This window comes from Fundulus heteroclitus, unplaced genomic scaffold (assembly GCF_011125445.2).
Source record: "Fundulus heteroclitus isolate FHET01 unplaced genomic scaffold, MU-UCD_Fhet_4.1 scaffold_36, whole genome shotgun sequence".
Classification (NCBI taxonomy): Eukaryota; Metazoa; Chordata; class Actinopteri; order Cyprinodontiformes; family Fundulidae; genus Fundulus; species Fundulus heteroclitus.
In genome coordinates this window covers 2,927,934-2,953,238 of record NW_023396770.1, presented here as the reverse complement: position 1 = coordinate 2,953,238, position 25,305 = coordinate 2,927,934, and the positions used below count along the sequence as shown (strand labels likewise).

The window sequence follows — 25,305 nt, the reverse complement described above, 5'->3', positions numbered from 1 at the left end:
CTAGTATTGCAGTTTATTAAATTACAGCTGCATCCATAACCGGCTGAATAACCTGGAACAGACCAGGGAGGATGAATGGAGGAAATTAGCACAACAAGCCACCAACTCCAATTAGTAAGTCACTGCCAAGGTTCTCACCAACCTATTTCAGCGTAACAGCCCGTTACACAATTAATTTTAAGTGTTACAGGAGCAGCATGTAGTTTTCACAAGCTTAGAGCGCCCTCCTGTGGCTTTGGGCGGTAATGTTCATGTTGGCCAGCATGAATTACTGTTTAAAAACACGTTAAATATTTGACCTTCACCAAGCTCCCTGTGAAACACGGTGGTGGTAGCATCATGCTGAGGGGTGACTTTTTTTTTTTAGATGAGAATTTTGTCATAGGAAATTGGTTTATTTAAAAAAGAATCAATTAATTCAGCAGAAGACGACGAAGGATTTTTTATTCATCAGCGTCACGGTGAGTCCAAACATGGATCCACATCAGCAGGACTTCATGAGAGCAAAAGGAAAGTCTTAAGATATCAGATCCAGATGTGAAGGATAACGTGTGTGATCATCTGAAGAACCTGAAGCATCTGCAGGAAGGTTTACGGTTTTAACTGGGCAGCATAAGCGTCATATTAAAGCTTGAAAACGTAATGAGATGATTGATCATTCTCTCATTCGTGTGGCACCTGCAGGTTTTCCTTTATTTTTGCCTTGATTCTGGTTTACAGGAGCAGAAACAACAAAAACTCACAGATCAGATTTACGAGGAAAGAACCAAGAAGTCTGGACCTAAAGGTAAAAAAATAAATGGTTCTTTGGCGCCCCCGTGTGGCTGGGAATGTTCATTACACTAATTGTTTTCCTAGGAGAAAACCCCATAATGTTGATTAAAATTATGCAACCAAAGGCCTAAGAAACACAGTTTAGCCTCCGACTGCGGGCCTGTTTGCAAACATTAACCCTGTAAATGCAGCTTGTTTGTTTCATAAGAACCAGAACATTTCAAATCTCTCAGATCTCATATTTGTATAAAAGAATTTCACAGATTAAAGATGGCGTGAAAAGTAAAAACTCACCTACAGCTGATGTGAGCAGGTAACTGAACAGTTTCAGGTTTTTCTGCTTTTTACCACATGAAAACAAACCGACTCAAAGAAATATTTATTAATTCATGTCTTTCAGCGAAAGGCTGGAAAAAAACTGTTTCCAGAACCGCCGTAACTCAAAATGGTCTGGGTCTGCTGTATGGTGGCCTTCTCAGGACATTTTTCCTCTCGTGTTTGATCAGAGCTGCTGAAACAAGTTTATGTTACAGAAACATTTGCTTTCTTTTCAAAAACTTAAATACATTTATATACATTTTAAGAGCAGGACTCCTTGTTTTACTGCTTGTTGCTCCAAAACTCTTCTCTGTTGCATCTTGCAACAAAGACGTGGCCGTTGGAGTGGTGCTGCGGGAATTAATCATTAATTAATCTGGAGTTTTTTTCCACTGCAGAAACCGTGAAGCTCATCTGGAAACATCCAGACTTCTTGAGTAACACAGTTTTGTGGAAGAGCTGAATAACAAGAGTAAAAATGAAGATTCCTGCTCTTAGATCCTCAAAAGGAAGGAAAAAAAGCTCCATAATGAACTTTTTTTATATTAAAGTTTCAAAATATTTAAATATTGGTGATGGTTCTTGTTCCAGCGTCACTTTAACGTCAGAATTGTCCATTTTTTTCAGCCGTAAACTCCACAGACGGAGAAACGAAGCCTCGTCCGTCCTGAAACCCGACCAGAACTGAGAACAGTTCTGGAACTGCACGGCTTTTCAGTCTCTGGCTGATTCCGATCACTTGGACCTGAACACGGCGTCCCAGTCCAGCGGTTCTGATCCGGCCGCGGCCTCCGGGCTCTTGGGGATGGCCGGGAAGATGGACTGCATCTTCTGCCTGAACTCTGCCAGCTGAGGGAGACACAGAAAGAGGAACGTTGATATTTATGGAAATCCACCAAACTATTCGTGTATCATTGTTTTTTTAAATATTTGTAAGTGTTTTTAGCCAAGCTAACAATTGTTCTTTGTTTTTACAGATTAGTTTGAACTTGAAATTTAAATTATTAAATAAGGCTTATGGAAACATTTCCAACTTCTCCGAATTTAAGTCTAGGATATAGGGCTGAACAATGAATCGCATTTTCAATATAATCGTGATTTAAAAAAACGCAATTTCCAAATCCAAATCGCAGAGTCTGCAATTTTTGGCTATGTAACAATTAGTGAATTAGACGCGTCCATTAGGTGTTGGTAAAATGTTTAAAGTGGGTTTGCCTCCACATGGAAGGGAAGACAGTTGCAGCAGTGAGATAATCTAATTTTATTACTTGTTTTAGAGTTTATATAATCATACAAAGCATTAAGTACAGGTCAATCAGTTTAATACATTGACTTGCTTGTTGGTTGCACTTTATGTTCAACAAGGATTGATGTACAATTAAACTAAAAGCTGTTCTCTTGAATAATATTCTGATCAATAGAAACATTAAAAGTTCAAATTTAAAATAATCCTTGTTTACAAACATAATTATTTAGAGGCCATTTTTGTTGCTTGTGGTTAATGCAGAGAAAAGTCAAAATTGCAATTTTGGTTGAAATATATTGTAGGCAGAAATCAATCATTTCTGCTCCAGGTTTAGATGCTGCGGGTCTTTTAGCAACTAATCCACATGGCGAGGAAACAAATTGATTTGTTGTTTGTATATATTTTAAAACACATGATAAATTAAACTGAAAAAAAAAAATCGCATTAAATCGCAATATTAAGAAAAAAAAAATCGCAATTAGATTATTTTCCAAAATCGTTCAGCCCTACTAGGATAGAAGAACAAATGTAAACGTACGCTGTGAACGCCGAGAGCTTTCCACACGGAGACGCTGAGCAGACCCACTCCACACCAGGCGTACAGGGAGCCCCAGCCCAGGGCCCTGAGGGCCAGGGAGGCCCCGGTCTCAGGGGCCGCCGCCGTCGCTGCCACGCCCTGCAGAGGAAACAGATTCTCCAGCAGCCGGTTGGGTTCATGTCTAGATCAGGAACGCTCTTCCTCCGATGGCGATGGTTACGGAAATACGCGCCGACAACGCTTCACAGGAAGCTATATGACCAAATATGGGCAGAACTCAGGTCTCATCCAATCATCTCTCTGCTCAGGTGATACCTGTTTAAAACGGCCACATCTCAGCTAGCTGGTCCCTCACACTTTGGACCCCTGACTCTTTGTTCCTTTATAATTTGGCTTCTTGTATTTAGGCCCCTGTCTCCTAACCTGACTCTCGCCAGATGTATTTCGCACCGCCTAGCTCCACTCACATCCATCTGGGACCTCTCCCATAGAAAGTGATTTCTTGGACCCATATTATTGTCCAGCCAATCAGGACGCAGGGCTGGAGTTTCATAGATGTGACGTAGCGGAGACGCGACCGTGACGTGAGACTGTTTAGACAGCAATGGCGGCTTGTTGAGGAAGCAAGCGCTAACATTGATGCTGCTATTTCTTCCGTGTTGTCCAATCTACCTAATATTGTTTCATTAAAAGAACATCAGAGAACGCCTCTGAAGGCTTTCGTTGGTGGAAACCATGTTTTCGCCCTTCTCCCAACCGGATTTGGCAAGTTTTGTTTTCCGGGGCGCGTCCACGGCGGACATCTTGTCGGTTAGCATGAACCATATTAGGAGGCCTATTAGTCCTCAACGCGGTCGGCCCGGGATCGACTCCGACCCGCGGCGCTTTGCTGCCTGTCTTCCTCCCTCTTCCTGTCAGCTCACTGTCAATAAAACGCCTCTAGAGCCACAAACACATAAAAAATAAGAAAGTTTCTTTTTTTCCTGCGTCGCTATCATCAGCGTCACGGGTTAGCTTCGGTGTGAGTGGTTGAAATAGCACGTCGATAAAGATGACAGACAAGTGGCTTATCCAATCATATGCAAGGATTTTTGATAAGGCCCAGCCTTCAGTAAAGGCAATTCCTATGGAGAGGTCCCAGATGGATGAGTGGAGCTAGGCGGAGCGACATCCATCAGGTTACCTGTCTCCTGCATCTCTAATACTTGAGCCTTTGATATTAAGGCCCCTGAATATTCGGCATCTTAAGGCCCAGTTCCACCGACTTGTAATCGGCGCGCTCCACACGGCTCCGCTAACTTTTGACGGTCTCAGGAGCAGTTTTTATCACTCAGTTTTAGCCACTTTATAAGGATTTATGTCTCTAAATTGAAATTGTCTTGACGGGCCGGATTCAGCCCGCGGGCCTCGAGTTTGACACGTGCTTTAAAGGGTGAACTTGAGGGGGGATAACTGCAGCAGGAGAAAGTAATCCATACCGGGAGGAAACTGGCATCCCAGTGGAACCCTGCCTTTAAATTTCGGCCCCTGACTTCTTGATCGCTTATACTTTGGCGCTTTGGTGTTAGCCTCCTACGTTTTCTGCGCGTGTTGTTTTGGACCCTAACCCTCGGGTCCCTGAGCTCGATGTTCTGCTAAAACTGGAGCGTGAGCGGAGCGGCAGGGGCCTCCAGCCCAAATCAGATCTCCCGTCAGACAACAAAGGCCGCTCTGTGACGGAAATAGGAGCGAGGAACAGCCGCCGGATTGTTCGCCTCGGACACCGACGACTCCGACCCGCCGCCGTCTTCTCAGAACTGAGTCAGGAGGGGCGGCGGACGTCATCGGGTCACAAACGCGGCGTTCACTTTTCAAACTAAGTTACCAGGAACGCTCTGAGCATGAGGCTGTGTTTATTCTGGTTCTGTCCCAATTAGGCCCTTTAATTCCCACCATGTTCCCATTCTCCTCCCAGGAGAACTGTGACTGAAGCAATTCCCCCGCTCACCTGTCGGACCTTACCTTACTGAACCACCCCGGGCTCTTCTTCTTGGCCAGCGCCAACGTGGAGCCGAACCCTGCGACCATCCCCGCCGTCGCCACCGTGGTCAGGAACGCCGCGCCTGCAGACAGGAAGTCAGCCGAGCTGGAGATTTTTTTTTTTTTTTTACCGGGTTCTACAGATATTTAATCTCATGATGAGAAAACAAACAGACGGAACCACAGAGGAGGGTCTGCAGAGAATCGGTTACAGTTTTCAGTCCAGCCGCGTCACTTCAATCAGGCTGAGACCTGAACTTTGACTAGGCCATCACAGCATCACGCCGTTTGTTCTGTTGACGGCCGAGACTTTGACTCCAGAACGCTTTGATACACAGAGATCATGGTTCAATAAATGACAGCCGGGTGCAAAAGAAACCCGCATCACCATACCGCCTCTACCGTGCTTTGCTGCTGACATGAGGGCTTTGGTGTCCTCCAAACAAAGCAAAAACAGAACTAAAAATTAGTAATATTTTCTTAAAATGAGTGAATCTGTCCTTGATTTGAGCAGGTAAATAAGATGATCTGCCAATAGAATAAGATTTTTGCCCTTAAAATAGGAACAACTCACCTTCATCATCTTATTTCAAGTGCAGGATGTCTAATTATCTTATTTTAGGGGTCAAAATACTAATTTCATTGGCAGATGATATTATTTACCTGCTCAAATCTAGGACAAAAACACTAATTTTAAGAACATTTTATTTATTTTTAGATCAGTTTTTGCAGTGAACACGCTGCTGCAGAGTCAGACTTCCTGCGTTGGTCTCATCTGTCCAAAGGTTGTGGTTCCAGACGTTACTTTACCAACCAAAGATGTGCTTTTATGTATTTATTTTTAGTAAAAAAAGACGTTTTTTCCCTTCAACCTTTCCAAATGTGCCACCCTTGGTACGACATAGGATCTCATACTTGACTTATTAGAATCATTAGTTCAACTCAAAGTATCTTTATTAGTCTCCCTTGAGAGAAATTTGCCATCTGATACAAGGATCAGCTGCACTGCACCACATATTCGATCACTGCTAAAAGAAATCTTTTAGAAAAATAATAATAAAATAGTAACATAATAAATAGTAACAGTTCATAAAACTAAAACGATCATTAAACCCATGCAAATCAACCTTTAAAAGAAACATGTAGGTCATAGATACCTGCTTGTCCTAGCACTTTCCCTTTTAATCTTTTCCACCCACACCATGCACTCATTAACAAGTTTATGTCTCTCTTTCTGTGTCTCTGCTCTATCTTCTCTAACATAGAAAGTACTCCTGGGTCAATGTGAGCTTCTGTGCTTTCTGTGTCTCTGCTCTGTCTTCTCTAACATAGAAAGTACTCCTGGGTCAATGTGAGCTTCTGAGCTTTCTGTGTCTCTGCTCTGTCTTCTCTAAGCCCCAGTGGGTGGAGGCAGATGAGCGTTCACACTGAGCCTGGTTCTGGTTCTGCTGGAGGTTCTCCTCCCTGTTAAAGGGGAGTTTTCCTCTCCACTGTCGCTTCATGCATGCTCAGTATGAGGGATTGCTGCAAAGCCATCAACAATGCAGACGACTGTCCACTGTGGCTCTACGCTCTTTCAGGAGGAGTGAATGCTGCTTGGAGAGACTTGATGCAACCTGCTGGGTTTCCTTAGAGAGGAAACTTTCTCACCAACCTGGAGGATCTGATGGAGGCTGACTTTGGAAAGAACCTTGAGATGATATTTGTCATGAATTGGTGTTATTCAAATAAAAAAAAATAATAATCATCACCAGTGTGCGTAATACCTGTCAATATTTGGGGGGGGGTCCCCATCTCCCGATTGTTGCGCAATACTGATGTAAATTTTCTCAATATGCAGTAGGCCTATAACATTACAATGTCAAAGTCAAAGTTAGCTTTAATGTCAATTCTTCACATTCACCAGACACACAAGGACTCGAGAGGACTTTCTCATTCACCAACAGTGAAACAGATAAAGTGCACAGGCACAACAGATAAGATCAGTTCCTAACACTAAAATTTAAACATTTTTAGTATTAATTGTTGTCAACGTTATGTCTTTCTTCTGTTTGGCGCGCACATGGCTAATTTGCATCCGCGCATAGGATTGGCTGGTTCCACTTGGCAAAAAACAGAACATATTTCCCCCTGGGATCATTAAAGTATGTCTGATTCTAATTCTGATATTTGTGAATAAATGTTTTGAATTTTAAATACTGGACATGTTGAGCTTAAAAAAATTTTAGTGACCATTAGTGACAAAAAATATTTCATTTTAAATTTTTTTTGACACAATTTAAGACCCCCTTTAAATTTTGCTTTTGAGGCTTTCAGGGGGTCTCATGGGTTAATCGGGGGGGTCTAGCCCCCCCGGACCCCCCCGTATTTCGCACTCTGATCATCACACTTCCCCCGCCTTGCTTGACAATCATTCAGTCTTTTATGAACTCTAAACCCTTCAGGTTGATGGGCAGCAGCTTATCTGGAGCCATTGCTTCTGTCTTTCCGTCCTGACATTGTAGGAGACCGTGAAGAACCAGTTTTGGGTTCCGGTGAGGAAACTATCAGCAGAACCGTCCGGAGCAGTTGGATCAAGTCCTCCATGGACAGGTGAGAGCACCGTGACCCCTGCAGCTGCAGGAAAGGCCAGGTGGAGCTTAAATCGGCCGGTTTTTGCATAGAGTTCGGCGGCAGCGGCTCACCTTTGTTTTAACGTCCAATCAAACAGCAGCTCGTCGGTCCTGCTCACCTTTTAACACCTGTAGTCTGTCCTCTTCGTCACTAACTCCGGCTTTACTGGCACCAGAGTCTCCGTCAACACCAGCGGCCGTCATGCTGCTACGGTGCGTCTCCGTAAAACTTCCGGGCAGAAACACCGAAAAGGAACGAAAAGAATCCCCTCGAGTCAGAAAAAGGAACCCGAATCATGTGTTATAGACTACAATATGGGATTATTTTACTTTTTGTTACGTTTTAACTTTAAAATAAACCTCAGCAATTTAGCCAGAAGAGAAAGAGACGGAATCCCGAATCAAAGATCGTTTATTAGTCCTTGTTGATTAAGGAATGCAGACTAAACCGAACACTGAAAGTAAGAGCTCTCACTACGACACTATATTCAGTAGGCCAGGGTAGAAATACATTTATTATGGGGGACGTCACGGTGGCAAAAACAAATAGAATCACACCAGATTTACACGATTTATGAATATGAACGAAACTACATTTAAAGAGACGCAGCAGAAGAGAAAGAATGTTTAGAAGGAAACAAAAATAATGTGCATTTATTTAATAGATAATTAGGCACACTCAGGTAAGCAGGAAATGCTCAAGTTAAAAAATTAAGTGAAACAGTGGATGATTACATTATGCTGTGAAAGAAAATAGATATTTGCATGAATGAAAAAAAACATTGAGAAACATTATATGTATCTCTCTCTCTCTCTCTCACACACACACACACACACACATATATATATGTATAGCTAGATAGATCCATCCATCCATCGATTTTTAGATTTATAAAAATCAAATAGGACTTATCGAAAGCAGATAAAATAAAATTTATAACAATTTCCTACTCATAATATGATAAAAGCTACTTTAAAAGTCGACTAAGAAGATGCTCTAATAGAAAATCTTGAATGTTTTCTTTCAAAAAATGTTTACCAAGGTGAGAACTCAAACAGAAAATAAACTGTCTATTTTAATCAGTTCTGACCTTTGAAATAAAAGAAAAACTGCCACCATGAAGCCTGGAGGGCTCCAACCATGAATACAACTCTGATAAATGATGTGAAATAAGCAATTATAACAATAGTTTGTTATAATTGTTTGCTGTGATGGAAGTAAATCTTTATTCAACGATTAAGAAAGTTATAAATACATTTCAAAATGCCAGTTTTTTTTTAACAAAACTCTAAACTAATGCTGCTTTTCCGTTGTCCCATCTTTTAGAAGGGATTTCTGCGTCATCTGTTCATGTGTCTGATTTTGTTTTTGTTTGTTTTTTCTGCGTAGTGATGTGTCCTGCTAGAAATAGAGGATCTCTGCAGGCTCCAGCGGCTCTGCGGAGGATCGGGATACTTCTCCTCCTCATCCCTCTCCTCCTTTTCACAGACACGGAGCAGCTGAACACCCGGTGCCGCTCCTGCGCACAGACCTGGATCACACCCACTCCCGTCCAGAACCGGAACCACTTTATATATATAGAGAGAGAGAGAGTCTGGTTCGGGAGAACGCGGATCTGGTACCAGACTGGGGACTCCAGCGCGTGCGTTTGTTTACAGAATAATAATAATAATATTAAATAAAACAATAACCAAACCTTGTCGCTTCGTGATGGAAATGCGGGCGCGAGGATTCCGGTTGGACGCAGGTCCGCGCGCGCACCTTTGATCGTCCTCTCTCCAACCCCGCGTGCCAGGACTCATGTCTCAGATCCAGCGCGCGGCTCCGGACGGACCGGGCCGGTACGACCAGATCTGCACGCGCGGCAGCGGCTGCTCCTCCTCCACCGGCGCGCAGCCGCCCCTCTGCCCCGGACACCGCAGCCGGAACCCCCGCAGGAAGTGGCAGGTGTTCCCGGGGAGGAACCGGTTCTACTGCGACGGGCGGATCATGATGGCGCGGCAGGCCGGGGTGTTCTACCTGACCCTGGTCCTGATCCTCCTCACCTGCGGCCTCTTCTTCGCCTTCGAGTGAGTCTCGCGGGTCTGGTTTGTGTTTTAGAGCCGGCGTCCAGCTTTGATTTGATCAGAGAGAGGATTATAATCCTGACATCATTTAAAATGTTGGGATTTTGTTTCCCTGAAGAAGCTTCAGTTGGACCCTGTTCGTTTCACACAAACTCAGGTGTGTTACAGAACAGGTGATCAGCAGGAGCCTCGGCCTCCTTCATGAAACAAAAATACTTTTTTATTACACTTTTCCACACTAAGCTTGTGACTCTTCAGCCTCTGATTTGGCCCCCATTGATTGATTGGCTTCTACTCATTGGCTCTACTGGTTCCTGCCGTTTAAACTGCTGATCCCGGACCAAATGGACCCTAATACCTTTGATCCCTTTATTATTTTCCTCTGGCCCTGACACTTTGCTTCTTATCTCTTTTATATAATGAACAGTTTGGGTCTCTGAATTACTGATATTCAACAGTTTGGGCATCTAACTTTTTTAGTAATTACCATTTTGGGCTCCCGGACTTGTTGGTAATGAACAATTTTGGCCCCAGAATTGTTGTCACAAATGCCCTTTGCACAATCATTTCTGTACATACAAATGGTTTTAAAAATACTCACCTTAACACTGTGATCGCACACTTTCTCCTGTATTGTTTACATTTCAATTGTTTACTTTTAAATCACTGCTGCACCTTATACTGTAATATACTGTAATTTACTGTAATTTTCAAGCTGTATGCAACAAAATTTCATTCTGTACGCACTCTGTGCATACAGAATGACACATAAAGTTGTCTAAGTCTAAGTCTAAGTTGATAATGACTGATTTGAGAACCTGACTTGTTGCTAATTAGCACATTTTGGGCCCCTGACCCTCTGGACTGATCCCTGTCTCTTTAGCGTCTAACACCTTTTAGTCTGACTCTGTGGCCCCTGCCTCTTTAGCCCTTTTTTTACATTTCATGCCCCTTGAAACAGAGTTTTTCCACCCCAAGAAGTTTCAGCCTCTGGCCCTTTAGGTCCTTGATTGATGATACTCCCTGGTTCTCAAGTCTTTGGCCTCTCACTCGTCAGGTCTGTGGCCCTTGACTTGTGATTTGTTTGACTCTTAAGCCTCGTGTATTTCAGGCCCCTGAAACTTCGAGAAACCAGGCACCTGACTGTGCTACTAATTTATTATTATATTATATTATTATAACACTGTAGACTGTTTGGCCCCAAACTCTTTAGTCTGTGAAGACTTGAGTCCCCTCAGTCGTTTGTCTTCAACTCTTCCGGTCCCTAATTTATGGCCCAGTAACTTTCTGTCCTCTTATATTTTGTGCTCCTGCCTCGTTGGACCCCAACTCTTTATCTACTTATAACACCGTAACGTGCGGAGCCCTCTGATTGGTCGAGACCCTCAGCCTGTCTCTCTGTGTCCTCAGCTGTCCCTACTTGGCGTCCCACCTGAGTCCGGCGATCCCGGCCGTCGGCGCCGTCCTCTTCGTCTTCGTGATGGGGATGCTGCTCAGGGCGAGCTTCAGCGACCCCGGCGTTCTGCCCAGAGCGACGCCGGACGAGGCCGCAGACCTGGAGAGGCAGATCGGTAACCATGGAGATATTTCACAAAAATTTGTGGGTTTTGTACAAAAGTCCTGAGTGAGGCGTGTAGAACTTTCCTCCTCGATCTAGGAAACGTTTCCACAGACACCGAACGTCACCGTCTAAGCTCCCAGGTCTATTTCTGGAAGCCTGTCATCGTACTTCTTGATGTTTCCGCGCGGATGCTGAGAGACGTCAGCTGTCAGTCGGCACCGGGCGGAACCCGCAGACATGGCCGACGTTAACGCTGTCAGAGCTCAGAGTTGGTTGGAGGCGGAGGAAACAGACAGCTTCAGGGTTTTTTTTCTCTCTGATACTCCGAGATTTAGTTGTCCTAAATGTCAGACAAACGAAATCCAGATTTTTAACGAGAGGGAATCTGAAGTTCTGCATGAATTCTGTAGAACCGCAGAAGATCATTACATCCATCCATCTATCCATTAGTATTTTATCAACAGCCGCCCCATCCGGACCAGGACAGATGGTGATTTTGGGCCCCTGACCCTCTGGTCTGATCCCTGTCTCTTTAGCGCCTAACACCTTATAAGGCCCATTCATACCTCACGTAAAAGATGGATACGGATACGTGTGGAGTGTTTCATACGTTCCAACCGTCGATTTCGGAGCAATACTACCGGAAAAGGTGGGGGCGCTATTGAGTTTGTAGTACAAAATGTCAACAAAATCACAAAGAAGGTTAGAATTCTGGGCTTTAAACAATGGCGGGATTCGAGGAATGACTTGCGGAGCATGTCCGCAACTACCCACACATATATGATGTGTCGTGTCCGGGGGCACAGGGACAATTAAAAAGTTTACTTACGGAGCAAATACAACAAAATCACGTCTTGGACCGTCGCCATGTTTGATCAATGATGAATTATTGGTGCCCAGCACTGCCACCTAGAGGAAATATTGGTTATTGCGCACCTCAACGGACGGAGGTATGAAGGAGTCAACGGATAGAACGTACGGACAGAAATACGGACGTGTAGGCCAAACGTAGGGTATGAATGGACCTTTAGTCCGTCTTGTGGCCCTGCCTCTTTAGCCCCTTTTTACATTTCATGCCCTTGAAACAGAGTTTTTCTGCCCCATGAAGTTTCAGCCTCTGGTCCTTTAGGTCCTTTAGGTCCTTTAGGTCCTTGATTCCTCGGCCCCTGACATTAACGTCATTGACTCTCTGGTCTCTAAAACCTTAGCCTCTACACTTCCTTTTGTTTCAGGCCCCTGACATCTCAGGTCCCTTACTCCCTGGTCTTCAAGTCTTTGGCCTCTCACTCGTCAGGTCTGTGTCCCTTGTGGCCCTTGACTTGTAATTTGTTGGACTCTTTAGCCTCGTGTATTTCAGGCCCCTGACACTTTAGGCCTCAAGAAACCAGACACCCATCTATCCATTAGTATTTTATCAACAGCCGCCCCATCCGGACCAGGACAGATGGTGATTTTGGGCCCCTGACCCTCTGGTCTGATCCCTGTCTCTTTAGCGCCTAACACCTTTTAAGGCTCATTCATACCTCACGTAAAAGACGGATACGTGTGGAGTGTTTCATACGTTCTAACCGTCGATTTCGGAGCAATACTACCGGAAAATGTGGGGGCGCTATTGAGTTTGTAGTACAAAATGTCAACAAAATCACGAAGGTTAGAATTCTGGGCTATAAACAATGGCGGGATTCGAGGAACGACTTGCGGAGCTTGTCTGCAACTACCCACACATATGATGTGTCGTGGCCGGGGCACAGGGACAATTAAAAAGTTTACTTACTGAGCAAATACAACAAAATCACGTCTTGGACCGTCGCCATGTTTGATCAATGACGAATTATTGGCGCCCAGCACTGCCACCTAGAGGAAATATTGGTTATTGCGCACCTCAACGGACGGAGGTATGAAGGAGTCAACGGATAGAACGTACGGACAGAAAAACGGACGTGTAGGCCAAACGTAGGGTATGAATGGACCTTTAGTCCGTCTTGTGGCCCCTGCCTCTTTAGCCCCTTTTTTACATTTTCAGAGTATTCTACCCCATGAAGTTTCCGCCTCTGGTCCTTTAGGTCCTTGATTCCTCGGCCCCTGACATTAACGTCAATGACTGTCTGGGGTCTCTAAAACTTTAGCCTCTACACTTCCCTTTGTTTCAGGCCCCTGACACCTCAGGTCCCTTACTCCCTGGTCCTCAAGTCTTTGGCCTCTCACTCGTCAGGTCTGTGTCCCTTGACTTGTGATTTGTTGGACTCTTTAGCCTCGTGTATTTCAGGCCTCGAGAAACCAGACACCCATTAATCCATCAGTATTTTATCAACAGCCGCCCCATCCGGACCAGGACAGATGATGATTTTTGGGCCCCTGACCGTCTGGTCTGATCTTTAGCGTCTAACACCAGCAGCTGTGAACTCTTCACCAATCCGTTGCCTGTTGTGCGTTTTATTTTATTTATTTATTTTTTCAGACTCGACGGGATGCTCGAAGCCTCCGCCTCGCACCAGAGAGGTCCTCATCAACGGCCAGACGGTCAAGCTGAAGTACTGCTTCACCTGCAAAATCTTCCGGCCGCCCCGAGCGTCTCACTGCAGCCTCTGTGACAACTGTGTCGGTCAGTGTGAGTTTGGCGTCACGCTTTTTCCCAACGTCGTCTACATGCAACGGAAAAAACATTTCATTCGTTCCCGTTTTCTCTCATTTTCAGACGTAAATGTATATTTTGGTGAAATATGTCAGTGGAAATCAGGCTCTTTACGATTAAATATGTTTTTGTTTTTTTTATATTCCTGCAGAGCGTTTCGACCATCACTGTCCCTGGGTGGGGAACTGCGTCGGACGGAGGAACTACCGCTTCTTCTACCTCTTCATCCTCTCCCTCTCCTTCCTCACCATCTTCATCTTCGCCTTCGTCGTCACGCACGTCGTCCACAGTGAGTAACTCTGCCTCTGCCGCCTCCTCGCACCGCTTGAACCTTGAAACCCACGGTTCTGTCTGCTTGCTGAAAGCTTTCTGGTCTTCTGAAGTGACTAAACTTAAAGAAAGTTTAGAGCAGCAGCCATTTTTCTTTACACCGTCTCTGGATATGATCCAGACTCCTGGGTCCTACATGATCCTCTCTTCTCTTCCTGTTTCTGTCAGATTTAGGTCTGCGGGCTCAGGCGGTTGATTTTTGTATCTGCTGAACCATTTCTGTGTTTATGACCCCATGTTTGGATCGTTATCCTGCTGAAACACCAAATGACGGCCCCTTTTAACTGTGCTTCAATTTCTCAGCTTTTTTTTAGCATGAAACATGATGAACTGTTGTTGAACCGGCCCACAGAGATGCTAACGCTTAAGTCTGTTGCTATTTGCAAACAGAAAGCTGCAGCTTTGCATAAAAGTACCTAAAAATAGAGACAAACTAGCATTTCATGTGTCGTCGTTATAATCCCTGATTTTTCTTACCACCCTCGTCTTTTCTGTAATTATTGCGTCTATCCAAAGCTGGAAAATGGCCCAGGAGAACTTCCCGGATCTGTTATATTTCTGAAGTCATAAATGTTACTCCAGAAAACTGAGGTAGTACGTATTTACACTGAAAACACGATGGTACCGGACATTAAACCCTGAGGAACTCCATGAACTTCCTGAAAGCCAATATAAAGAGACAGACGCCCCCTTTTAGGATGATTTGTCTCAGTTTTTCATTATTCTTTGTTGTGTTTCCTGCTGTTTTTTTTTTTTTTTTTTTTTTTTTGCATTTATAGAGTGTTTAATTCTTGGTGTCAAAATACTGATGCTTCTAAGAAATTTCTGATAGTTTGCTTTGCAGCAGGGCTAACCCAGCTAACCGTCGGGTTTTGTGGATTTTCTTCCATTCCATCTGTTCAGGCCATTAAAGTTGTTTATTTGCCCTGAAGCTCCAAACCCAGAGCTGTGAGGCGGCTTAACAACCAGCAGACTGTCTCAGATAAACTCGTGTTTTCTTCTGAGCGCTCCTTGTTTTCTGTTTTTAGCAGCGCTGCTATAAAAAGATCTAGCAGAGAGTGGTGACTTTGATCTGCGTGAAATTCCCTGCCAGCGTCTGACGCCTTCACTTCTCCTCCGTCTCTTTTCTGAGTCTTTGTGTGTGTTCAGAACACCCAGATTAACGAGACTCAGACCGATGTGTTCACCACAAACAATCTCATTTAAAAGGTTAAAAACTTGTAAATGTGTCTGTAATTTATCGTGTTTTTGGGCCTTATCTACTTTTTTACAGCAAACTTCACACCTTTTATTTTTTTATCCGACAGCTCTGTGACATTTATCCTGTTGCAGCTGAGATCCTGTTTTCTGTCTGTCAAGTTCTGATAGATTTGGGGCATTTTTATAGATTCGGCTGTTTTATTTTTTTTTGTGACATCCGTGGCGTATTTCTGGAGGACAGGTTTGGTGTCTAGTTTTTGAATGATGGCACCATGGAGATCCAGTTTAGATTATTCCACTGAGATGTTCATCCTGAACGTAAAAGGGAGATGATGGATGAATATAATCTACTTTAATCTACTTTAGATTATAGGGAGTGACCTCCATCATTAACAAGTTTGGAGCTGCTGCTCCTCCACCGAATCCTGATGGAGGGATGGATGGATGGATGATGGAGAGATGGATGATGGATGGATGGATGGATGGATGATGGAGGGATGGATGATGGATGGATGGAGGGATGGATGATGGATGGATGGATGGATGGATGGATGGATGGATGGATGGATGAATAATGGATGGATAAATAAAGGATGGATGGGCGGATGGATGATGGATGGATGGATGGGCATATGGATGGATGGACAGATGGATGGATGATGGATAGATGGATGGATGATGGATGGATGGATGGATGGATGGATGGACAGATGGACGGATGGATGGATGGATGATGGAGGGATGGATGGTTGATGGATGGAAGGATGGATGGATGGGCATATGGATGGATGGATGGATGGATGGATGAACGGATGGATGGATGGGCGCATGGATGGATGGACAGATGGATGATGGATAGATGGATAGATGGATGGAGGATGGATGGACAGATGGACGGATGGATGGATGGATGGATGATGGGTGTATGGATGGATGGATGATGGAGGGATGGATGATGGAGGGATGGATGGATGGATGGTTGATGGATGGATGGTTGATGGATGGAGGGATGGATGGATGGAGGGATGGATGGATGATGGAGGGATGGATGGATTGATGGATGGATGGATGGATGGATGGATGGATGGAGGGATGGATGGATGGATGATGGAGGGATGGATGGATTGATGGATGGATGGATGGATGATGGGCGTATGGATGGATGGACAGATGGATGGATGGGTGGAAGGATGGATGGATGATGGAGGGATGGATGGATGGATGGATGATGGGCGTATGGATGGATAGATGGGTGGATGGATGATGGAGGGATGGATGGATGGATGATGGACAGATGGATGTATAGATGGATGGATGGAGGGATGGATGGGTAGATGGATGGATGAACGGATGGATGGATGGATGGATAGATGGATGATGGGTGTATGGATGGATAGATGGATGGATGGATGATGGAGGGATGGATGGATGATGGATGGATGATGGACAGATGGATGGATGGATGGATGGACAGATGGATGGATGGATGGATGGACGGATGGATGGACAGATGGATGGATGGATGGATGGGTAGATGGATGGATGGTTGATGGATGAATGGATGGATGGATGGATGGATGGATGGGTTCCTCGGTTGTGAACTTCTCTTCTTCTCTCGGGTTCTCCAGGATCGAAGCGGACCGGGTTCCTGACGACTCTCAAAGACAGTCCTGCTAGATATCCTTCAGAGGTCCAACGGTTCATTTCCAGGTTCTCCTGAGGTTCTGCTGGGTTCCAGAGTTCTGAACCAGAATAAATCGCTTCTCCAGACGCCGATTATTCTGCACAGCGGGTCGTACCAGAGCCACAGATTTATGCATAAAACCCAATATTACATGATTTAGAATAAAGACTTGACAGAAGAGTTTAGCCCTTAGTGCTGAATTAAAGTCAGTCTGGCTGAAAGAGGGACGAATCAGGACTGAAATCAGAAACAAACTGCACTGGAAAAGCTGGAAACACCCGACCTGTCCAACATGGAGTCACATCTGACACAGTAAATCCACCACGGGCATTAATTAGCTCCCACACAGCCCAACCCCCCCTGTAATGTGTGTGTTTCTGATAAATCAATCCTGATGCTGTCTCCATCTACTGCTCAATATGTCCTGTGATGCACTGCCAAGGTCAAAGTGAGTCTGTCCCACCCTGACAGAGACACCAACACGCCGTTTCCTGCCATATCCGACCTGACGTGGAGAAAGAGATCATCTCACTCTTCACTGCAGATCAGAATATTGCAGTTTGGCCCATTTTTTAATCTAAAAAAACCGAGTCCATCCTTGACTCTGCTCTGCACCATTCTGGAGGTGGTGGTGTGTTTCTTCTCCGTCTGGTCCATCGTGGGCCTGTCGGGCTTCCATACCTACCTGATCAGCTCCAACCAGACCACCAACGAGGACGTGAGTATACCGGCTCCCAGCGTTGGGATCCAGACCCGCCGACGCAGAAACCCTGCTGGTTCTCCCAGTCTGGATCGGTTCTGTTTTCAGTCTGTTGTGATCTTGATTCTGATGTTTCCGTCTAGATCAAAGGAACCTGGTCCAAGAAGGAGGGGAAGGACAACTACAACCCCTACAGTTATGGAAGTGTCCTCACCAACTGCTGCTCGGCTCTGTGTGGACCTCTGCCTCCAAGGTCAGCAGCTAAATTCAATTCAATTTTTTAATATAGAGCCAATTCATGAAACATGTCATCTCAAGGCTCTTTCTAAAGTCAGACTCCATCACATCCTCCAGGTTGGTGAGAAAGTTTCCTCTCTAAGGAAACCCAGCAGGTTGCATCAAGTCTCTCCAAGCAGCATTCACTCCTCCTGAAAGAGCGTAGAGCCACAGTGGACAGTCGTCTGCATTGTTGATGGCTTTGCAGCAATCCCTCATACTGAGCATGCATGAAGCGACAGTGGAGAGGAAAACTCCCCTTTAACAGGGAGGAGAACCTCCAGCAGAACTAACCAGGCTCAGTGCGTTCACACCAGGCTCAGTGTGAACGCTCATCTGCCTCCACCCACTGGGGCTTAGAGAAGACAGAGCAGAGACACAGAAAGCTCAGAAGCTCACATTGACCCAGGAGTACTTTCTATGTTAGATGGTAATAGTGGATGATCTGCCTCCCCTGATGATGTCACAGCTAACAGAACGCCAGACCAGGTGTACCTTCTATGAAGAGAAAAAATGACAGAGAACAAAAAGTTAAAAGCTGAAATAACAACAAGCATTTCAGACTGGAGAGCAGTAGGAGAACTCAGCAGAGAGAGAGAAATAGGCCCTGATGTCCTCCAGCAGCCTAAGCCTATAGCAGCATAACTATAGAGGTAGCTCAGGGTAACATGAGCCACTCTAACTACAAGCTTTGTCACAAAGGAAAGTTTTAAGATTAGTCTTAAAAGTAGACGGGGTGTCTGCCTCACGGACCAAAACTGGGAGTTGGTTCCACAGGAGAGGAGCCTGATAGCTAAAGGATCTGCCTCCCATTCTACTTTTAGAGACTCTAGGAACCACCAGCAGACCTGCAGTCTGAGAGCGAAGTGCTCTGTTAGGAACATACGGGGTAATCAGAGCTCTGATATATGATGGAGCTTGATTATTAAGGGCTTTATACGTTAGAAGAAGAATTTTAAATTCTATTCTTGATTTAACAGGAAGCCAATGAAGAGAAGCTAAAATAGGAGAAATATGATCCCTCTTGTTGATTTTCATCAGAACTCTTGCTGCAGCATTTTGGATCAGCTGAAGGCTTTGAACTGCATTTTGTGGACTTCCTGATAGTAAAGAATTACAATAGTCCAGCCTTGAAGTAACAAATGCATGGACCAGTTTTTCAGCATCACTCCTGGACAGAATGTTCCTAATTTTGGTGATATTCCTGAGGTGAAAAAAGGAAACTCTGGAAACCTGTTTAATATGGGATTTAAATGACATGTCTTGGTCAAAAATAACACCAAGATTTTTTACTTTATTACCAGAGGCCAAGTTAATGCCATTAAGATTAAGTGACTGACCCAGGACTAATGTTGGTACCGACATCAGGGATGGACCTCGGGGTAAAAGCCAGGACTAAACTAAGACAGTCATGACCAAAGAGCAGGACCAGAAATGACTACGTTGTTCAAAACTAAAATCATACTTTAACAGAACTAAAGTCCTTACATATACCAGGACTAAAGTTAGTCCCAGCTCCAGTTAGTCTTGGTTAAAGTACGATCATGGCTAACCAAAACCAAAACATACGACCTAAGTCTGGAGTAAAGATTTAAAATCAGCACTAGACCTGAGACTAAAATCAAGACTAAACAAAATAAAAAAATAAGGATCTAAATCGGGAATAGTTTTGGTACTGAAATCAGGATTAGAACCAGAACTTAATTATGTCTGATTTAAGGTCCAGAACTAAAGCTGTGGCCAAAGGTTAGTTTTTAAATCAGGACAAGAATTGGGACTAAAATGTGATTTATAATCTGGTACTAAAACCAGGATTAGAACTGGGACTAAAATCATTTAATAAATCAGGACTAAAGTTAGTTTTCAATTCAAAACTAGACTTTGTCCTAAAACTGGGGCAAGAACAGGAAGTAAACAGAACCAAAGATGTAACCTAAGTTAGGACTAAACTTAGTACTAAATCCAGTAATATAACGGAGACTAAAGTTCGTAACTCAATGGAGACTTGGATGCTGAAACAGATGCTAAGACTCTGGCTAACGCTGGAGATAAATTAGGACCAAACAGATGTAAAATCATCTCCTTTATCAGGACTAAAGTTCTGAAATCCGGACTAGACTTTGGTCCTAAACCAGGACTACAACTTGGACTAACATGAAAGTAAAGACTTTCATCGTGACTCAGCCCTGAAGCTAGTGTTAAAGTCAGGCTTTCATTATCAGCTTTAGTCATTATCATGACTAAAGCTGATAATGAAATCATGGCAGGACTACAGCCAGGTTGTAAATTACATCAACACTTAAAGATAAGATTAAAGGCTAGAATAAGGACAGTACAGAACTACAGATTAGGACTAAAACCAGAAAGGTTTGCTCCTCCGTCTCCTCCTCCGCAGACGGTGTTCTTCCTTATTTAATGACGACAGTTTTCAGCGGAGACCCTCCTGGAGTAATTAAACTCCATCTTTGTCCTAATTGTTCTATTACTGTCGGTAGAAGCTGAAGATTCACCGTGTGGATCTTTGCATGTTCTCCAAGCTTCCTGTTCTTCTCCTTGGGTCTTCTCCCTCCTAACCTCCTCCTGTTAATCGTCATCTCTCCGTCTGTGACCAAGCTGAATTCATCTATCAGTCTGTGACGTTCTCCTGGTCATTTAGTCAGAAGCATCTGATCGATCAGTTTTCTACCACGTCTACGCTTTGTTTTCTGCACCATGAAGTTTGGGAATGCTGGGATTTACTCCATGTTGTAGAGATGGACGAGTTTTCTAGACTAGAACCTCCTCCATGTTCCATCAGCTGTTTAAGAACGAGGGTTCTTGATGGAGTGTAGTCCAAAGAATCAGAGACCTGATGGAGGGATGGATGGATGGATGGATGGATGGATGGATGGATGATGGATGAATGATGGATGAAGGATGGATGGATGATGGATGATAGATGAATGATGGATGAAGGATGGATGGATGATGGATGATAGATGAATGATGGATGAAGGATGGATGGATGATGGATGAATGGATGATGGATGGATGAATGATGGATGGATGAATAATGGATGGATGGATGAATAATGGATGGATGAATGAATGAATGATGGATGGATGGCTGAATAATGGATGGATGAATAATGGATGAATGGATGGATGGATGATGGATGGATGTATAATGGGTGGATGGATGAATGGATGGATGGATGAATAATGGATGGATGAATGGATGAATGATGGATGAATGAATGGATGGATGGATGAATGGATGAATAATGGATGGATGAATAATGAATGGATGGATGAATGGATGAATAAATAATGGATGGATGGATGAATAATGGATGGATGAATAATGGATGGATGGATGAATGCTTCAGCATCAGAACCTCTGGTCTCTCTGTTCCAGTCTCATCGACAGAAGAGGACGGATCCGGGCCGACACGCCTCACACCGTCTCCCAGTCCAACGGCAGCAGCAGCTACGCCTCCACGCAGCTCCACGCTCACATGGTAGGTGCTCCGTCCCTCCGCTGAGGACGCTGAGGACGCTCCGCCCCCTCTAACCGTCCCCCCCCTGTCCCCCCCTCTGTCCCCTCTGTCTGTCCCCCCTCCCCCTGTCCCCTCAGTGCGACCAGGATCAGTGCATCCAGAGCACCAAGTTCGTCCTGCAGGCCGCCGCCACGCCGCTGCTCCACAGCGACCCCGTCGTTCTGGCCCCTCTGCCCGCCAAGACCGCCACGCTGGGGGGTCCCTGCGCCTACCTGGCCCCCGCGCAGCCGTCCCTGCCGTCCTGCACCGGAGACGTCCTGACGCCCAGGGACGCCGCCGCCGTGGACTCCCGCTGCAGCCACCACCTGCACCTGCATCACCTGCATCACCCCCACCGCTTCGCCAGCCCCGAGGAGACGCCGTGCAGCACGCCGCAGGGCGCCCTGCCATGCCCCGCCCACATGCACCTGCAGCACCCGCCGCCGCCCTTACCCCCGCCGCCCGTCCCGTACGACCCCATCACTCAGGACGCGCTGCACGAAGACTCGGTGAGAGGGCTGGTGAAGCTCAGCTCCGTCTGAGGCGGAGACTTCAGGAATGTAACAAAGAACCAGACGTTTTGTAGAAATCTGCCGAATCTTAGCCTTTAAAATCATAAAAAAAAAAAAACTTTTATCATTTTATTTTACTGAATGTTTTGAGTTTCTAATTCCACCTTTTCAGAGTTTAGGTTTGATGCTGAAACATTGGTCTTTATTTATTACAGCGTTATGACTGTTTTAGCAGCGCCTTGCCAAAGTTTTTACACCCATTGAACTATTTCACACGTTCACACTTCAGTTTATTTTACACGACTGACCGACACAAAGTAAAGCGTCACTGGGGAAGTGGAAGATTTCTTAAAAATACTCCTGTTTTTTAGTCTTTACCAGCAGATGAGCTGCGGAGGAAGGCGCTCCAGTCGAGTGAAATTCACACCATAACTACCATGACCACCGTGAGGATTAGGCCGCCTGAAAAACGCCATTAAACACGGTGGTGGCAGCATCATGGTGTGGGGGGGGGAAGCTGATGGGAAACAGACTGAGCTAACGGAGGAAAACCTAGAGCAAGCGTGTCAAACTAATATCTATATGGGGCCACTTTGGCATCATGAAGTCATTAAAAGGGCCGCTTGCATGTGTAGAGACGATACTTTTCATTTCATAATTTCATTACAGTTCACACAGTAGTATAAAAAATGCACAGTAACATAAAAGTAGCACCCTTAGGCCCAGTTTATACAGTTTATCTGCAAAAAAAGTTGATATTGGGGTGAGTTGCACTTACAGGAGGCACAGTTTTAGCCACTTTATACACTTTAAAAGGATATATGCCTTTTTTTTGGGCTCTCGGGGGCCGGATAATTTACCTTGACGGGCCGGATTTGGCCCGCGGGCCTTGAGTTTGACACCTGTGACCTAGAGGCTGCAGAGGACTTGAGTCCTGGGTTTTAGGTTCTCCTCACAGCTGGATAACGACCCTTCATTTTGTGGAATGGCCTAGTCAAAGTCCAGATCTACATCCAATCCTTTGCAACAATTGAAGCTTGATGTCTTCAGAAGCTCAACACCCAACCTGTTAACCTGACCCCGCCAGATGGATTTGCTCCGCATATCCATCTGGAAAACCTTCCGTTGAAGTAATTTTGGGAAGGGGCGAAAATACTGGTTAGCTGATTGGCCTATGTTGGTGATAGACGGGCCAAATAAACCAATCAGATCAAGGAAGCATATGACGACGAAAACACAACCACAAGCCAAGCTACTCTTGCTGCTGCAGGTAAAGGCTCGTTAGCTCAGCAGAGAAATACTCTGTAATTCGGATAAAACTTGCTCGATAGCCACGCTAACGCTAGTTTCATCGGCTGAAGCCGCCATGTTGTTTAGACTGAACTGACGCGCTTCCCGTTGCGTCACACCTCAACCCGCCTCAAAGCCAACGCTGATTGGACGTTCGTTTGGTGAACGGCTCCAAATTTTCTTTTTAACGGAGGGTAGCCAGACTGATCTGCGAGTGAAACCTTGAAAGCTCGCGAGATCAGGATGGTCTCACGAGGCTAGTAACCTGTACGAGCTTTAGGTGTTCTGCAAACAAGAATTGGGCCCAAAATGTCAGACTGTAGACCAGGGGTGTCAAACATACGGCCCGCGGGCCGGATCCGGCCCGCCGAACAATTTAGTCCGGCCCTGTGGCTAAATGCATTATCATTATTAAAAAAATAATAATAATTTTTTTTTTTTTTTTCTTCCAGTGTCCTGTCTGGCAATGTGGCAATAAGATGCCACAAAGAGCTCATCAGATTTGACTTTCACAAGTGGACAAGATAAATGGAAGAGAATGATAAAACAATTATTGAAAAAAACATGTAATTCGTTTAATTGAAAATATGCAGTTCCTATATTGTCCACGAGGGGCGCTGTGTTTTAATTATCAGATTAAGCAGGTGTGGAAAAATTCAAATCATTTCTTAATTTTTATCTGTTTGATGTATTTTGTCATGCAGGACGGTGTTTTTAAGTTCCAAAAAATGTGAATAAATGTTTTTCAACATTGTACAATCACTGTGATCAGTTCTTATGCATAATGCATAAGTAAATGTTTAACTGAGTAAAAGTATTGTTGAAATTGTACATACTTTTCTTAAAAACGCTGAGGTTATTCATAATATATTGTGTAAAAGTGAAATTAACTTAATATAAAAATCAACAACAAGTCCACATTTATTAGTTCTATTTAATCTTGCAATGAGTTTACTCGTGTGGCCCTCTTGAGATCAGATTAAGCTGAATGCGGCCCCTCAACCACAATGAGTTTGACACCCCTGCTGTAGACATTTAAAGCTGGTAGAGACAAACCGTGAAGGACGTAATACTGACTCGGCTCGGCATGCCACACCTTTTACTTTTTTTTAATGTTTAAAACGATGAATCGTTTAGCTTCCACTTCACCGTGACGGCCTACTTTCTGTTGCTCCGTCTCATTAAACCTTAATAGAAGTCGTTGAACGTCGTGGTCTTAATGTGACAGAATGTGGAAAAGGTCGATAAGCGTTTAGACTTTCCAGGCTCCGGTGTTTGTTTTGAGGCTCCGCGCCTCGGCTCGTTTGGTTTCAGGTGTTTCACGTCCAGGTTCTGACTTCAACACATTCAGGTGAAGCAGTTTGACTCAGAGGAGGAGCTGCGCCGGGACCAAAGCTGGACTTCTTTCCTGTTTCTACCTTCGTGTTCCTCCGCTTAGAGGAACTTATTCCACAGATGACTTTGAATCCAGAATAAGCTACTTCAGTGCCGATGAGATGTTGCACCAAACGCTATGAAACTTCTTCTTCTCTGATTGTTTCTGTGGAGCTGATGGAGCCCAGCTACACTGCCACACACCCGGCTGGACTTCCCCTTGCTGGTTCCTCACGAAAACGCTGTCAAGTTTTGTACTGATGATGTCATCACTGCATTAAATTAAACCATTCTGTGCTTTTATTCTGAAGGTCACGCACATAGGTGTCCATTTCTTCACAGCTTGATGTTTCTTGCTGAAACATTTTACGATAAAAGAGCCACTCATAAAATAAACCTTCGCAGAGAGCAACTGAAGCTTTTCAAACGTCGAATTCAGCAGAGAGAAATAAACCAAAAATGTCCTAAATCTGTTGTAAGCTCGCACATTTGATGTCATGAAATCATAAGGTGCTTTGTCATCTTAATTTGAATATGATTATGTTTTAAATTTAATTTAATTTAATGGACTGTGAGGCTTAAATACGTGCATCAGCTTGACAACGCTCCCTATAGTTCCTTCCAGCCGGGGATTTAAATCAATTTGGATCTAAT

General features: G+C 44.5%; 2 protein-coding genes across 2 annotated transcripts; one reads left to right on the top strand and one right to left on the bottom strand.

Moving 5' to 3' along the window:
- Nucleotides 1-1,295: 1,295 nt before the first annotated feature.
- On the bottom strand, nucleotides 1,296-9,327 carry tmem242 (transmembrane protein 242). Its single transcript, XM_036130546.1, has 5 exons — nucleotides 9,204-9,327; nucleotides 7,627-7,736; nucleotides 4,878-4,978; nucleotides 2,877-3,014; nucleotides 1,296-1,941 (listed from the first exon to the last, which is right to left on the bottom strand). Exons 1-5 carry the CDS (start codon nucleotides 9,308-9,310, stop codon nucleotides 1,828-1,830), a joined length of 570 nt encoding a protein of 189 aa, XP_035986439.1. The 5' UTR covers nucleotides 9,311-9,327; the 3' UTR covers nucleotides 1,296-1,827.
- zdhhc14 (zinc finger DHHC-type palmitoyltransferase 14) lies at nucleotides 9,309-22,637 on the top strand. The gene is made up of 9 exons (XM_036130545.1): nucleotides 9,309-9,577; nucleotides 10,985-11,145; nucleotides 13,594-13,737; nucleotides 13,919-14,056; nucleotides 16,926-16,974; nucleotides 17,597-17,699; nucleotides 17,825-17,934; nucleotides 21,355-21,457; nucleotides 21,574-22,637. Exons 1-9 carry the CDS (start codon nucleotides 9,309-9,311, stop codon nucleotides 22,015-22,017), a joined length of 1,521 nt encoding a protein of 506 aa, XP_035986438.1. The 3' UTR covers nucleotides 22,018-22,637.
- The last annotated feature ends 2,668 nt before the right edge of the window (nucleotides 22,638-25,305 follow it).

Coding starts and splice junctions, on each gene's coding strand:
- zdhhc14 (XM_036130545.1), top strand. CDS start 9,309: ATGTCTCAGATCCAGCGCGCGGCTCCGGACGGACCGGGCCGGTACGAC. Junction 16,975..17,596: donor CTCAAAGACAGTCCTGCTAG/ATATCCTTCAGA, acceptor TCTGCTCTGCAC/CATTCTGGAGGTGGTGGTGT. Junction 17,935..21,354: donor TGTGGACCTCTGCCTCCAAG/GTCAGCAGCTAA, acceptor TCTCTGTTCCAG/TCTCATCGACAGAAGAGGAC.
- tmem242 (XM_036130546.1), bottom strand. CDS start 9,310: ATGAGTCCTGGCACGCGGGGTTGGAGAGAGGACGATCAAAGGTGCGCG. Junction 7,737..9,203: donor TCCATCACGAAGCGACAAGG/TTTGGTTATTGT, acceptor TCTGCCCGGAAG/TTTTACGGAGACGCACCGTA. Junction 1,942..2,876: donor AAGCTCTCGGCGTTCACAGC/GTACGTTTACAT, acceptor TGTCTCCCTCAG/CTGGCAGAGTTCAGGCAGAA.